The sequence below is a fragment of the Cryptomeria japonica genome, chromosome 4, assembly GCF_030272615.1.
Source record: "Cryptomeria japonica chromosome 4, Sugi_1.0, whole genome shotgun sequence".
Lineage (NCBI taxonomy): Eukaryota > Viridiplantae > Streptophyta > Pinopsida > Cupressales > Cupressaceae > Cryptomeria > Cryptomeria japonica.
Genome location: NC_081408.1, coordinates 779,650,595 through 779,667,429, shown reverse-complemented (window position 1 = coordinate 779,667,429; position 16,835 = coordinate 779,650,595). Strand labels below are relative to the sequence as shown.

General features: G+C 36.9%; 1 protein-coding gene across 7 annotated transcripts in view; it reads right to left on the bottom strand.

Annotated features, from left to right (window-relative positions):
* The window catches only part of LOC131031980 (CHD3-type chromatin-remodeling factor PICKLE), a 276,430-nt gene that overhangs the window by 98,597 nt on the left and 160,998 nt on the right, over positions 1–16,835 (bottom strand). For all 7 annotated transcript variants that reach the window (XM_059220166.1, XM_059220170.1, XM_059220169.1 and 4 more), the window contains 8 exons: positions 14,968–15,110; positions 14,757–14,860; positions 14,465–14,603; positions 1,798–1,967; positions 1,627–1,693; positions 1,376–1,498; positions 1,130–1,239; positions 895–976 (listed from right to left, as the gene is read on the bottom strand). In XM_059220166.1, coding sequence (XP_059076149.1) covers positions 895–976; positions 1,130–1,239; positions 1,376–1,498; positions 1,627–1,693; positions 1,798–1,967; positions 14,465–14,603; positions 14,757–14,860; positions 14,968–15,110 — 938 coding nt within the window. The remainder of the gene's footprint in view (positions 1–894; positions 977–1,129; positions 1,240–1,375; positions 1,499–1,626; positions 1,694–1,797; positions 1,968–14,464; positions 14,604–14,756; positions 14,861–14,967; positions 15,111–16,835) is intronic.

The following is a 16,835-nucleotide window of genomic DNA, read 5'->3' as shown; positions in this document are numbered from 1 at the left end:
TAAGTGTAAGTCCCTTTGTGATATCAGCAAATCACATATTTCACTGAGTCCATCCATCGTAAAGTCGCATTGTTTGCATGGTAAATCTTGGGGTTTCCTTATTTGATCACATTGTTTAGCATTTGAGGTTTCCTTGTTCAAGAGGGGATAGAATAATTAGTATTTTATTCTATGTTGGCAAGTGTCACAAATCACACATCAACACATGGGTCGATCAAGCAAATCTAAAATATGCAGTAGCCATTGCTATGGAGAGCTCAAGTAGACCCCTCTAATGTCAATTTCACTGATGCGCAAGCAAATATTATGGCTACATCATCATCAAGTACCTATCTTAGATGCCCATGCACAACGTTTTGTACAACTACAGATGTTGAGATGAGTTATGAAGGATCCTCTAAGATTGATTTTTAATATTTTATTTTTTTGCCATGGTTCATAACCCATGCATTTTGTATACACATGACAATATTTATAGATTTAAAAATATTGTTTCCTTCAGCTAAAATCTCTGTTTTCACACATGCAATTGATGTATACTTATATATGTGTGTTGCATGGTGTCTTCAGAGTTTACCTACAAAAGGGTGCGTTTTAAAAGTTTAAATCCCTTAAAATCTCTATATTTTATATTTTTTCAATGGTTCTAGTTGAGTTTAAGTGTTGACTCTTAGTCTAAGTGTTGAGTCTGAATCAAAAAAAGCTACTTTAAGCTGAGTCTGAGTGACAAGTTTGAGTCAATAACTAAATTGTTACTTAAGTAGCAGACATATTGCAGACTGTACTTCAAAAAGATAGCAAATATAGGAATCTATAAAATAAATGTCAATAAAAAATGATTTTCTGATAAAAGGAAAAGGTGTCAAGGAAAATTAAATTCGGTGTATCTTTTACCTTAAAAGCCTTTAAAAATCCATTCTTCTCCTCTTCATCACTTCCTCTGTCTTCATTGTCAACTAAAGAGCGATCTAGTAATCTTCAAAAACACAACAACCAGGATTTTAGAACACTAGAAATTCACATTCAATGTCTCCTATAGAAAAAAAAGTTAAAGAGAACTACAAAAAATTTAAATTGTACCTTAACAAATTGGACCATGGACCATACAAAAATAAGGATTGTAATGTACCTGTCAATTGCAGCATCATCATAATAAATCTGCCGTGACTTTCCAGCCTCCCCATTCTCATCAAAAAAGAGATCTTTTGCTCCATGGCGTAATATATCATCTAATGTTTCCTAGAAAGGAAGAAAAATATTATTTAACATTCAACCCTATGATGTTTTGATGATTGGTAGTAGGTACTAAGCAAATTAGAATAACATCAAATAAAAATATACAGCAAAAACAAATACTAGCAATGAAATTCAACACCTGATTCAAAACTTTGGCTTTCAAGCGACCAACTACAAGATGCTCAAGGATCATTTTTTTCTTAGTCATTTGCATCATGCGTTCCTCAACAGTTCCTCTTGTAATAAGCCTGTAGATCATTACCTGTCAAAAACAATCATTGAAGTGCCAGTTAACAATATGGTGAAACAGACTGTAAAAATATAATGGCATCCTAAAGTAATTCCTACAATTCAGTTATCACTTATAGATGGATATGAAATTAGCAATACCTTGCTCATTTGCCCAAGGCGGTGAGCCCTGGCCATTGCTTGGAAATCTGCATGTGGATTCCAGTCACTGTAGAACATTTTAATATTAGAGAATAATAACAAAATTGACGAATATGAAAGCACTAATCAAGTCATGTTTGTGAAGAGATATTTTTTTCTGAATGAAATTACCTGTCATATAATATTACAGTATCTGCAGTTGCAAGGTTAATACCCAATCCGCCAGCTCGGGTTGAGAGTAAGAAACAGAACCGTGTTGAGTTTGGTGCATTGAAACGATCAATTCGAATTTGTCTTTCAACTCCATTTACTTTTCCGTCAATTCGTTCATATGTCCATTTCTTTCATCAACATTAGAAATGGATTAACAAATTAACGTCTAGTTCAATAGCACGAGACATTTAAAACATAATTATAGCATTAGAATTCAAATTTTACTAAGATTAAAAACTGAATTTAACTAATTAAATATAAAATTGGATCTCAATCTACAGGAGATGTTATTCAGGTCAAATTCTCAATAGACAGCAGGTACAGCTATCATCTTCTATATAACCAGAAATGTGATCCATGTAAGACTGTGAAATGAAAGAAACATCAATAAATGCTAGGGTTGGTGCATGGTGGGTTGATGAAAGAAAGGAGCCAATTGAATTTTGTTTGCTGGCTGAGTCAAGATTCTTCAATAGTTTCGAGTGAGGATCTTTATATACAAACTAAAGTGAGAATGAAGGATGGGAAAGGGTAGAGGGGGTAAGGACAAGTGGAGAGGATATGAAATTGGTCTTTGGCAGTTAAGCTGTTGTAATGGTTGTGCAGTAGCGCCATGACCCTCTCTTACAAAAATTCTAATTTTATAGTTATATTTAAAATAATTGTGGAACATATATATATAAACTTATAAGAAAAATAAAATAATGATAATAATAATAATAAAATTTAAATCTACTCTACTGATTTAAAAAGTAAAATTAAATTAAATAATTCTTGACTTAAAATATATAAAAGCTGGTTATAGTTTTATGAAAATATTGTGCTTTTTTTTTATTATTATATTTAAATTTTAAATAGTTTTACAACAGATAGTGTAGATTATATAATAAGATTAAATAGTGGTTTTTCTATCTATCCTTATCAACTTTTGTTTTAAAATAATTTAAAACTACATATCTGTTCTAAAAACAAAGAAATGAAAGAAAGAAATATTGAAAGCAAATAAAGTGGAAAAGAAAATAGGGAAAAAAGGAACTCTTTGTCCGTTATAGAAAGAGCAGAGATATAGAAGATTGATAACAACATTAAGCACTTGCAAAAGGGTTAAAGTATTTTATAGGTATGCAAATCTATTTTCTTCATCTCTTTCCAATTATAGCTTATGAATCCAATTAATTATATAGGTTCACCTAGTATCTAATTCTAAATCTAAGTTTAGAATTTCATGATAGGACTTGTGTTCATAGATGAACTAAGATAACATGTACCTTTTTCTGGTATGATGGTCAGATTTTAAAAGTGTGAAAATAATTACGGGACCACTTTCCTCAATTGTTGGAACTTATGCCTTGTTTGTTCCCTTTGATCCTGCAACTGTTGAAATTACACATAAGGGTCTTTCATCTACATCTAACTCTGCCCATCTGAATCTTGTAAGGCATCATACGAGGTTGCCACCTAAAGGATGTGAAATTCTATTTGATCCATCTGAGTCTTAATTTGTGTTGTGACAATGGTGTTTATTGCTATACGATAGTTTCCTGTTACCAGTTGTTCCTTTGTTACCAGTTGCGTGGACCTATTCTGGTGATGTACCGGAACCCATTCCGAAGCTTGCGGAGCCTTGGGCGTTGATCCCGATGTTCCTTGGCATGCGACCGACCTTTTCCCGTGATCTACGTTTCATCTTTCGGATTTTCCGGAGGAATCTCTTGGCGAAGGCCGACCTTGTTATTTTCATGTTAGGTCTTGTTCTTCAGGTTTTGATCCCTTTTGGACCAATTGGATCCTTTGGATCGATATATATTTGTAATTACGCATTAGAATGCAATCAATTAGAATCAATAGGAGAATCAAGTAGCTAGACTATGCGTAGAAGATAGATCATAAGATTCAAGGTCCCGATTGTGACCTATTCTACCAGGCCTGTGAGCCGCTATGTTGTAACCCGGTTGTTACCGATTGGATGTAATCAAATTTCATGCAATAAAACAATCTGTTCTGCATTCCCTCCATCATATATTTGTCTTTTCGTTGTGTTTACTCTTGCTGACAGGTCCGGATTGATCTCTTTGAGGTCCCTCCTCACCAGTGACTGCTTGAGAAGGCCCCGCTGAAATTGCCTCGGTTCCCATCTGATTATATTGTTTTCCTGGAAGTTTCACGTCAAAATGGTTGTGGTAAATGTTAAATATCTAAACATGGGAAAGAAAGGATACTCCTTCTTGTTGGCAACAACTCATTTCTCTTGCAAAACAAATGGTGCCACTAAAGTTGTGGGAACAATTCTAGAGAAGTTCCATTTTCAATCTCTGTCGTCTAGAAGTAGTTTTGATAGCAAGGGATATGCAAAGTAGAGTTTGTACGGAGCTAAAGGTTATATGCATTGGCTTGAGCTCGAGGAGTTCTGGGAGGACTGTTTAGATGATGTTGAAGTGTTTAAAAGAGGTTTCATGAGGCTTTCTTTGCAGCAAATTCATACTCTTGGTGTTTCTTTTAATGTTCCTGATGATGTGATCGAAGATGAAGTCATTTTGGACCCAGAGTATCATAGCTTTGCTGATGTGGCCCCCACAGAAATTGATTGGTCCAAAGAAGAGGTCTCAGACGTAATGGTTTGTTTGTCCCTACCGGTGACTGAGAGGGGGGGGGTGAATCAGTTACCTACCGGTGACTGAGAGGGGGGGGTGAATCAGTTACCTACCGGTTATACAGAATTAAAAACCTTTTACTCAAGTCTGCACTAACTTAATATTCATCAATACAAATAGTTATTGCAGGAGAACAAGCATGCATGAAAAGATACACAATAACACCAAGAATTATCTCGTGGAAACCCAAATGGGAGAAAACCACGATGTGAGTTGATGCTCACAAAATTTGTACTCTTCTGGACCACACCTTGTAAGGCACTAAGGAGCCATCCCTGTTAGGAGATTACAAAGACACTGTTAGGTGCCACCTGATTAAGGGATTTTCTTTAAGGCCTATTAGTGCCTTTACCCTGTTAGAGGTAGCCTTGTTAAAGGACTTAGGATCATCAATTAAGATGTCACCCGATTAAGGGATTTTACAAAGCGACCTATTAAAGTCTACCCGGTTAAGGGTTTTGAGTTGCAATGGTTAGAAAGCAACAGGAAGTTGATCTTCTGGAATAGCTACTGATAGCTTGATCAGATCACAATGAATCTCATACTCTGTCTGCACCGGTTGTGTCTGCCCTACACTACACCGGTTCTCTACTCATACCCTCTACTCTACACTTGGCTCTGCACTCTGCTGGTTAACTTCACACACACACACTCTACATTGCTAAATCACTTAGCACTTCCTCACTCTTTACTCTGCCTCTGCATTCTGCCCTTTGGATCGCCTCTCACAAGATTTGCACTTTGCAAATTTTTCGATCAAAATGTTTTGCATGAACTCAAAACACTTTATACTCCCTCTGTCGTCACCTTCAGGGGTTTCCTTAATCAATCCGATCACAAATCTCGATAGATTTCAAATTAAAATCTTCCCACTCTTTCTCTGTGCACCCTACAACAATTCCACCAACTACTCATCCAAATCTGCCACTGCATCCCCCAAAAATAGCGACTTCTGGGTCGAGTTCAGTCTTTTAAATGCGAACCAGAAAATCCGCAAATAATCATGGCTTAACTGCATGATGACTGAGGTTGACTTCACAAACTCACCAAATCACCTTTTGCCATCTCAACTGTGTAACCGATCACTGCTCTGAGATTTCCAATGACCGCCTATCTTCCTTTTGCTTCACCGTTCTATCGGTATACCACTGGGCTCTTCACTACCGGTTTGCAGTACTTCCATCAAGCCTCTTTTCCTGTTTGCCAATGAGGTTCCGGTTTGCATAGGACGTCAAGCCTTCTTACCTAAGTCACCTTCTGTGACTTCATCATCATCCAAATAGCCAACTTGAAGAATTAAGCTTAACACCGATCTTCTTGAATGACAGACCGGTTAGCTTAGTCTATCTTCCCTTGAGCCGATTGAACCTTGATCATCTATCTTTGATGTTGCTTCCATGTTGTTTGTAAGCCATCACCTTTGCTACTGAGATACACCACTCCACCAGTTAGTGTTAGTCATCAATGACAAATCTTAGCTAATATACTAGTTCACTGGATTAACAAGTTTTGTCAATATCAGTAATGCCAACATGGTTTGCACTGCTCCAGTGTTGAGAAGAACGTCTGATTGGTTAAATGGCAAGTGGAAACAACATGTCAGCTCCTCACAAAGCCAAAGGTCGTCATCCTGTAGAGAGCAAGGAGCAATTTCCTCTTCCCCTATTCCAGCATCAACAGCCAAGTCTGCAGATAGGTTACCAACCCGAGGTTCTCAATCAAGTGGCGATGGAGAGAAACCTGAAGAAACCATTGCCAGACTAAAATCAACCTGTGAGCAGGATGACAGAATTGTGCCACCCAGAGGGAAATCTTCCCTCGTTGATTCTGAAGGTATTTATCAACAGATAATTGATGATCATTCTTTCTCTGATTTGCTTGAAATTCCCTCCTCTCCTGTGCAAAATACCCCCAGCACTATTAATAAAGAGTCAAGGCTTGAAACAACCTCTGCAGCATGGCTGAAGACAAAGGTAGAAAAGAAAAGAAAAGTGTCTACCCCTGTTTCCAGTGAGATTGATACAGTTGCACTGCAACTTCAAAGTTCTCGCAAGCCTAAAAAGGCCAAGACGAATCATTTCTAATCCTGTATCTGGTCACCAACTCCTAGAGATCATTGATCCTATTAAAGATGTGAACGCAAGTGACATAACAGAAAAAGATTATAAGATCGTTCATGTGGATATGGGATGTAATGTCTACTTCTCGATGATGTGCTTTCAATGGTCCATTGGCCGATTCCTGTGACCCGTAGGCTATGTGGAATGAAGAATTAGGGTTTCAAACGTTGGTGAGCCGAGAACTTACTATTTTTAGTAAGTTAGGGTTGGTTGTTTGGATGATGCTATCCTATTGAGCTTTCCATGCTCCGTCACTGGGTGTGAAGATCATGCTTTTCGGAGCAGTAATTCATGACTTACTATTTTTAGTAAGTGGCAGTATGGAGTATTTCTATTTTTGGCAGTGGATAGGGTCCTGGTCCTGCAGCGCTTCTATCGTCTTCTTTACTCTGCTTCATCCTGGTTTCTGTTAATGATCAGTATGGGAGTCATAAGTAATTTAATTAAATATTATTTCCTTGTCAAAGGTTTAATATTTAAATATTTGCAGTTACTGATTAAATGTTGAGGATGTCTTAGGGAAAAATAATTAATTGATATCCATGTGTTATTTCCTAAGTCGAAAGGCGAATTTGTTGGTGGAAATTTAGGAGGATTAAACATCTCTTGTTTAATGTTTTAATATTGCAAAAAAACGCCACCATAAGGCAAAGTTCGAACTTGCCTAGGAAAAGGTAAGTGGGCGCCATGTTGGTGGAAACATGAGGCGAAATGAAAGTGAATTGAATGGAGTTTGGGCGCCATTTGCATTTGCATTTGGGGAGGCGTGAAGTTATAAATATGAGCCTTGGGCACTCATTTCGGCATCTTGAAAATTTGCATCGTTATGCTGCCGGATTGGCGTATGAACTTTGAAGCTTCAGAGTGCGGCTCCCTAGTGTTTTCCAGTTTCGTACTTGAGATATAGTACCTAGCTGCGTGTTGTAATCTATGATACTTTCATTGCATGTTTCATTGTTTTTGGAGTTTGGAGTGATTTTTGGAGTTGCTGGTTTCCCTGTGGCTGAAGCACGTTTTTTATCACACCTCTCTGCCTGAGTGACTTGTCATTCTGGGTACTAGTTCAATCTTCCTTCTTGCTGTTGGCAATTCATATTGTAAGTTTGTGGCACTTTTCTCTGAGTATTGAATTTAATAATGCAAATCGAAAATATCTAGCTAGGCATGGGTTTTAGAGGATGCATTGGGATGCTTGCAAAGTAATTTGTGGTGTTTTTGTTGCTTCCTTTTGGTTTGTAGTAGTTGCTGCTGGTCTAGTGTTGGTTTGGGAGTGATTTGGGGTGAATTGAGTGAGATTTGAGTGAGATGAGTAATTTAGTGAGTTTATGGGTTGCTGGTTATGCATTTCCAGCCTGCTGTTTTTGATGTTGAAAGAGTTTCATGATCATTATCTCTTATGTTCAGCATTATTCTTCTACTCTCACTTCCCTTTTTTATTGTAAGGTTTAGTAGTACTACTAACCCATTCTGGATTGCAATCTCTTATCCCATTGAAAAGTGGAAGAGGCTGGCTTGCCGCCTACATCTGATAATTTGTAATTCAATCCTCTCGCTGCATAAGCGGTCAAGTGATGTTGGTTGTAATGGTCCTCCTGCTACATAAGCAATTGAGTTGAGTAATTTGTAATTCAGTCCTCCCGCTGCATAAGCGGTTGAGTTGAGTAATTTGTAATTCAATCCTCCCGCTGCATAAGCGGTTGAGTTGAGTAATTTGTAATTCAATCCTCCCGCTGAAATATTGCGGTAGAGTGATTTGTGTCTGCTGTATTGTTCTCTTGGCTGGTTCACTGCCAAGTTCCTTGCTTTCCTGCTGGATAAGCGGAAGGGGTTGGCTTGCTGCCCAGTATTGTATTTGCTTTATCATTTCCACCAGATTTGTGAGCTAACAAACCTCTTATCACCGTATGCTCTCACCTTCCCACATTGGGCACTTGGTGATCAGAAAGTGGAAGGGTTGCATTTTCAGCAAGCTTTGAGATTATGTTTTCTAACCTTAACAGGTTATGTGTTTGTTGGTAATTCTTATTGCACTTAAAAACAAAAAAATATTATCCAGATACTATGAAAAAGATAAAAGGTAGTTTAGGATATGCTAAAGCTATAATTGAATCGATAGATGAAATGTATAGAATTGGCGTTACTTACATCACTAAGTTTAAGGTGTTGTATGTGAACATTCGGAATAAAAGAAAGGAATTGTTAGCTGAGATACAACAGGTCAGGAAAGAACATGGGAGCATATTCATGCTTTCAAAGGAGGTTACAGAGCTCACGACATTGAACCCTTCCATTCTGATGACTAAAAAATTGGTAGAACATCCTAAGGAAGTTGATCTTAGATGGTGACAAGCCTTGGAATGGAAAGAAAGGATCTACCGTGATTATATCAGTGACATTGATGATGCCCTAAAATACTATTTGAATGATATGCTCAAAAAAAAGAATAATCTCAGTGCTCTGGATGTTGATTTTATGGATAGCTTTGAGGAGAATGTACGAGAACTTGGTGAAATGATGGGCCAATTCAAGGGGAATTATCAGAAGAACACCAGGGAGACTCAAAATATTTCTTTGGAATCCTTTAAGGGATTGTGTCACTTACATATGCATACTACCGTCTTTGAGATTAAGATGGATGAAATGCACAAAAACATAGCCACTACTGACAGGCTGATTTCAAAATAGAGAACAAGACTGTGCATCACAGCAGTACCAGAGGACCCGAACTTGGAGTCGATCATGCACAAGTACCATGAGTACAAACAAAGGCTTAAGGCCCAGGAAGTGGCACGTGCTGATCAGGAGGTGGAGATCGTTGGCGATAATGAACCAGAAGCTGAATAGGCGGGGGCAGCTTCATAATTTTATTGTTTTATTGCTTTTCATGAATATTGGCTTGGAAGCCTATAAGACTTATTTTAAAATAGCAGTTGTCTTCAAGAAACTGTTTCTCTAAATGTTTTAAACAACTGGACTTATTTTCATTTTAGGATCTTTTGGGCAAACTTTGTTTTACTCTTAAGAACAAACTTCTTTAAGTATATTTCTGTTTATTGTTTTGAATATATAAAATTCGTTGGTGGTTTCAAATATTTGTAATCTTTGAATTATGATGTGTGGATGCTTTTTGTTCTTTTGAATGGTTACCAGTGAATAATTTATATTTGGAGTGGTGAATGGTTTCAGTTTTTTGTTTCTTCAAAGATATTATTTGTGAATGGTACTTTGTGGCGATCTAGTTAATTTAAAATCTTGAAAATTCTAAAAAAGTGTTTGTATTTTATGCATGCCTTTTCAAAGCTTTCTAGTTAAAAGCTCTTTCCTTATTTGTTTTTTGGTTAAAAGCATTTCAATTAATTTCTATTCATTGAATATCATCTGAAAGTAGCCGCCACCTTGTAAAATAAGCAGAGAATCAGTCAGTAGATAGTTTGTTCAAACTTGTTCAACTGTGGTTACATTTGTCACCTTTGTGGGCGTGAGAATATAGAGTTAAGTGATAAATTTGTTAACCAACACAGAGAAACATAATCTTTTTTCTGATATTGAACTAATGATTCAATCTGGTTTATAATCTCCACATATGTTATTTTGTATGACAATTTCCAAGATGTCCAAGGTTCAATTTCTTCCATCAATGTGAAATATTTGTCAACCAAGAAGATAATACTATCGCTATTCTACATCGTTTTTTGAAGGGATTTAAAGAAACACCAAAATGTGGCCATGTAGGAAGTGGCATCTTGAAAATGTTTCACATGGTCTTGAATTTGTGTGGCAACCAGTCTAGTTGTATCTCAAATCTTCCCTACAAACATTGGTAGCTCATTCATGACATAGAATGCCAAACAAATGATGAGGATGCCACCCTCAAACTAATAGTGCTATTGCTTAATGCATTCCACATTTTCTAGAAGTTCTTGCTAGAAAAATTCAAAGAGATCTATATTCTTCCCCTCAACCACCCTATGATGTACTCTATGGATGGAAGTTGCGATTGTAGAGTCCTCTCTATTTGTGTAATATTGTAATGTCCCCTTTTCCACGTTTGTTTTGGGGACCGTTAGCCTATTCTGGAGACCCATAGGCTAGTTGGAAGCAAAAATTAGGGTTTCCTACCTCTAGGGGGATGATTCTACATTTTCGAAGGTTTGCATGTTGGAATTTGTCAACTTGGGTTCTGGATTTCTTTTGGGTTTACAGAAAGCTTCCCAGTGAGGGTACATGTATAGCAAGTTATGGAGTTTGAGAAACTTACTATTTTTATTAAGTGGAGGCAGAAGCAGTTGAGTTCTCTAGGTTTTTCTGGGTTTTTTGAGAGCTCTACGATGGTATAACATGCAAACCAATCTGAGGACCTTTTCGAGACTTACTATTTTTAGTAAGTTTGGCAGTTGATCAGAATGTGGTAAAAATTACTTTGGAAACACTTACTATTTTTAGCAGTATGCTATTTATAGTAAATACTATTTTTGGCAGTGCTAATTTTGGCAAGGATTCTACAATTCAGCTCAGTGGCTATTTCTAGCAATATTATTTTGGCAGGATCTTGTATTCACTCAAATGACTATTTTTAACAGTTCAGTTCAGAGATCCAACTCAATTCAATTTTGGTGATTTCCAGCACTTCAGTCTCCGGCTCAATTTGGCAATAATCAGTATTTGAGAAGGTATTTTTAATATATTAATACCTTAGGCATTAGGTATTAATACTTGATTATTTTATGGATGGACGACTTAGGAGGGGAGAAGATATTAATTTTATCCTAAGTCTATTTGGGTGAAATTTGCATATGACTTCCAGGGGCTCGTCATGGTGTTAATAATTAAATTATAACTCAAGGCAAATGGGGCGATTTTCTAAGTATATTGCCTTAGTAATATTTTTTATTTGGAAGTCATAGTTGGGCACCCACTTTACACTTTATTTTATGACACTTATATTTATTAAAAAGGGCGATTTTGGGTGAATGTGAGTTGGGCGTTTTGTGCAAGGAAATGAAATGAAATGCAACGCCAAATGTGGATGAAATGGAATGGCATTTGGTTTGGGTACATTTGGAGAGCATTTGAATTTGAATTTGGCTGGCAAAAAGTTATAAATACAGGCCTTGGGCTCTCATTTGGACATCGAAGAATTTTTTATAATGAAATGTTGTCGAAATGCAGAGTGAAAGCTTCGGGGAACGCTTACCTCCTAGCTATATCTTGATTTCTTGCTTGCAATACAGCAACTAGTCGAGCTAGAGACTGCTCTTCATTCAGAGGAGTGGATTGAAGATAATGTTGCAGATTTATGTATTAGTTTTCTGATTCTGGAGTGTTGTGTGTGGATTTTCAGTTTGCTGGTTTTGGTGTGGCTGAAGTGTGTTTTCGTTCATAGCTCCTTGTGTGGGTGTCAGCTCGTTCTAGGTGTTTGATAGATCAATTCCTATGCCTTGGGCGATTCATCTTGTAAGTTTTCATTGAATATCTTGGAGTATTGGATTTTTATTTACAAGTCGAACTTTTCTGCTGTAGGCGCCCTTGTTGGAGGTGTTTGGGGTTGTGTGTTATGCTGTTTCTGATTTGTTAGTGCCATCCTCTCAGTTTAGACTTAGTCGCTTTATGTCTAGGGTCTTTGGAGTGTGTTTTGAGTTAATTTGGGGTGTCTAGAGTGAGTTAGAAGTGTTTGTGGGGATTTCTATGTTGCTGGTCTGCATTTCCAGCCTGTTGTTCATTCATATCAGATTTAGTGTTCCGAGTTTGAAGTTGGTTTTCAAGCGTGTGAGTTCTTTGGTGAGGTGAAAAGGGTTTTGGTAATAAGTTGCAGTTGTTGGTTTGGCATTTAGCATTGGAATAACTTTGTTGAATCATTTGTAATGTTGGTTAGTAGTACTAACAGCAATTTCCATTGTTTTCTCTAGTCCCACTAGATAAGTGGAAGAGGCTGGCTTCACTGCCTAGCTGTGGACGGTGATTTCTAGTATTTCTGATAATCCATATTGCATTGTAAAGCTGATTAGTAGTACTATCAGCTATCTATTTGGATTGTTGCTCTTAGTCCCACTGCATAAGTGGAAGAGGCTGGCTTGCTTCCTTCATATTTATTGTAACGTTGTCCTCCAGCTGAATAAGCGGTAGAGTTGATTGTAATTCCATTTTCAGTCCTCCCACTGAATAAGTGGTCGAATGATTGTTGTTCTTTCAGTTTATAATCTTCTAATTGGCTGGTTGCACTGCCATACTGCTATAGAAGTTCTTACACCCGCTAGATAAGCAGAAGGGGCTGGCTTGCCGCCCAGTATTGTATTTGTGATTTAATTTCCAGCAGTTTATTGAGCTAACGATCCCCTTGACACCGTATGCTCTCACCCTCCCATGTTGGGCTCTCGGTGATCAGAAAGTGAAAGGGTTACTTTCAGCAATGTTGATTTTTCATTATCTAACCCTAATGGTTGATTGGTGTCTATTGTTAATTGTGCAAAAATTTGGGAAAAAATTAAGGGGGATATTACAAATATACATAGTAAGCTATGCCCATGGTGGCATATTTCACCGTAGGGTTTGTGATTTTGGTCACATCTAAACTCCAGTCATCATATATGGCCTCAATCAGCTTGGTTACCTCTGAATTCTTGATTGCTTTCTTTGGGAGTACCTCTCCTCTAGTATTTCACAGTGCATTCATTGAGATTTATCAAATTTGTCGAGTCTCATCCGGAGACAAACTTGTGGAGATTAAGATTTATTAATACTTGGATATTCAATCAAATGTCAATACCACTAATGTTTATGGGTGCTGGTATCTGAAAAGAATGGTCACAGATGATAAAGGAAGTGTTGGGCACCATTTGGAAACTTAACGCAAAGCGTATTGAAGAATAGTTTCGGGTCGATTTCCATTTTATATGCTAGCCGCAGTGGTTAGAGAACATGTGGATCTCCTTTTTGAAGTTCGTGGGGAGTAAGCTTGGCACGCGGGAGAATCGCATTACGTGGGAGGAAATTGAGTTCCGGGTTAGCTTTCTAAGCCTGACAATATTAGTATTACTGTCCTTTGGAGGCCACCTCTCTTTAATGCTGGCCACAAATATCTATGGAATATATGGTGTGAGGGTGCATAATGAATAGTTTCAACTACTGTAAGCCTTCGGAGTTGGCATATCATGTTTGCTGTTTTGTTTCAGAAATTCTTCACTAAGGAACAGACTTTGGAATAATTTTGAAGCTTGCAAGATCATGGCACCATCACTCTTTGTAGCAAGGGTTCGATGTATGCAAAATGGGTTGACATATTCTCAAGGAATGAATTAAATATTAGGCTGCTGTACATGCTAATAACAGGTCAGAAAGTTTAATGCAATACTTTTGTAACAGAAAATTAAATTTAAAGTCTCTTATTTTTGTTCATCTTGTCTTTCTTCTGCACATGCAATTCTATTTTTTCCAAGAGAATTTCAATGGAAATTTGAAAGGAAACAAACTTCCATACTTTTACAAACTCATAAAAACATATCATTCAAAAACTGAAACTATAAAGCAAAAGGACAGAGCTAAAAATTAGGTCAGTTTAGACAATAGACTTTACATAATTGAACTAATATCATTTCAAATATTGTGCATTGATATTGTAAGTGGATTATGGAAGGTTGACTGCCAAATCCCTCATTCATAACTGCACTAACATTGTTTCAAAGATTGGATAGCATAGGCGCCAAGATCTACACATAGAAGCAATTCCACTTCTAACAGATATGATGTCAATCCTTAATGAAGCTATAGATCAGTTAAACACATTGATAAAATTTTAGAGTTCAAGCAAACACCTTACCCATCTAGCCAAATATTTGGTAGACATTTTATCATGAATACCTTGTAAGAGAGGTAATCTTCCAATATGTCTAGCATATGGTGGAATTGTGAGTAAAGAAGCACCCTATGACCTTGAATTTTAAGCTTGGCCATCATCTTGTCCAACAAAAGAAGCTTACCAGAAGCCTCCAAAAGCTTCCTGTCACAATAAGCAATATAATTAAAATAAGAAAAACCAAACTTGTGTTTTGCACAAGTGAAAGTAGGCACCCCTAAAACCAATAGTTAGTTGTGTCTAATTTGTAAATCCTAAAATATGTATCCTGGAATCAAAGTTCATATAAGAAGAAACCTATATGCTTCTTGCACATCTTTAACATCTGGTTCCACTCCTCCTAACATGTAAGGATGCCCACATAGCTTTCGGAGTTCCATCACAACATTATTGAGGGAAATCTGAATCAAGGCAATATAGCAATAATGTAGTAGCAATTATTATTAGAATGACTAAAAATCCTAATGCTTGGATATGACAGACGATGAATATAATCAGTAATAGATACCTGAGATCGACCTCGGCGAGCTAATATATGATAGTTTCGAGTCAGAATTGCTTTATAGTATTCTTTCTGCAGAGGACTCAGTTCAACACGCAAAATGAGCTCTTTCTTGGGAGGAATATTTTGCATCACATCCTTCTTCAATCCTGCATAAAATATACATGTTATTAGCACCAATGATAAGACAATCTCAAAAAATTAAAGCACCTGACCAGAACTCAGATGCTTGTTCAATTTTATTTCTTCATATTTGATCACTAGGTGGAAGGTTCTATCATAAAATTTACGAGAGACATCTTTTCATAAAAGGAATGCCAGAAAACACATATTCAAAAGGTATTAGTCATTAATGTCTATCATGAGAATGACAGAGATATTCATGAGTGATATCATGTCAATCTTAATGCTAGTAGATCAAGAAAATAAAAAAATTCTGATCATCAGAAATAGCAGCTGTAAAATGAAGAACACCTTTACAGACATTTCAACATTACATAATCATGTGTCTGTAACTACTGATCCATTTACACCAATGGTGGCATGCCATTTGTACTGAAGCAAGTAGACTGATTCCTTTCAAATAAAAATAATCTAATAACCAAGTTTCTTCGGGAGATTGGGTGATAAGCAGCACATGTGTACCTCATAATAAAAGTAGACTATGCACGGGCAAAGACATACCCCCTATCTATGATGCACTACAAGTTTCACTACACGATGAAGGATGGAATCACTGGAATATGGTGGCCTTAGGCTGAGCAAACTGGTGTAGAAGGACATCACTGGAATATGGTGGCCTTAGGCTGAGCAAACTAGTGTAGAAGGAATCCTAATAAGTGTCTTGTTGTACCGAATATGGTGGCCTCAGGCTGAGAAAACTGGTGTAGAAGGAATCCTAACAAGTATCTTGTTGTACCGCTACAAAACTTTTCATCTTAAGTCCTTGCATATTTTGTCAAGTTTATCTGTCAGTTTGATGCATAAAGGTGTTGAATGTCAGGGTTGCCTTTGTCCCTTGTAGTTGTCTTGAGTAAATTTTATCCTTTCTAGGGTTGATTTGATTAAAAACAATGAATGAAAATAGTGTCTAAGAGTTTTGATCAATAGTATGGATTTACCAAAAGCAGTAAATTTCTCTCAAGTGTCCAAACTTTGGCCAATGATTACTCAAGGGCACACTTTGGATGGGCTAACCATCTGTTAAAAGTGCACATTTTGAAAATTGTCAAAGTATATTAAAGTCACAAGGACTCTTCAAGTGCATGCTTAGCAAGATCGAAAACGGTTTTAAGTGGCAGGGGCCTTTAAGACACACACCTCTCCATGTAAAACCCAGATTTAGGTGACTAGTAAATTGCAAGGTAAATGGCTAGGTTAAATGATAGAGGCATGTAAAGCTGAAATATCCCTAACCCAATATTTTCGATTTTTTGACAAATGTTTGACAAAATGCCAAATAGTAAAAAATGCAAGAAATTATTTTAACCATAACAAATTATGATCTATAAGCTGCAACTTGATCAGTCTATGAATGGAAATGATTGCACCATAACTTCATTTCTGTGATAAATATGGAAATTACATTCACATAGTTAAATAGAACAACAATACATACAATTTCTGACCTTAAACTGTATCGGGCAATATGTTGGATGAGTTGTTTGACTGAATTTAGACTATGGGACTGCTCACATCAAATTTCCATGCAGTTGGAACAGTTCTGGTTACTGTGAGTGCTGGTACTGCTGTCACAAACCACTCATACCTTGGAAACCAGAAGCAATATTTAAATCTGTATATTTTCTGCACAGTGACGCCCCTGTTGCAGTAGTATTTTATGAAAAACTCTGCGGGTTTTTCAAAAACTCACG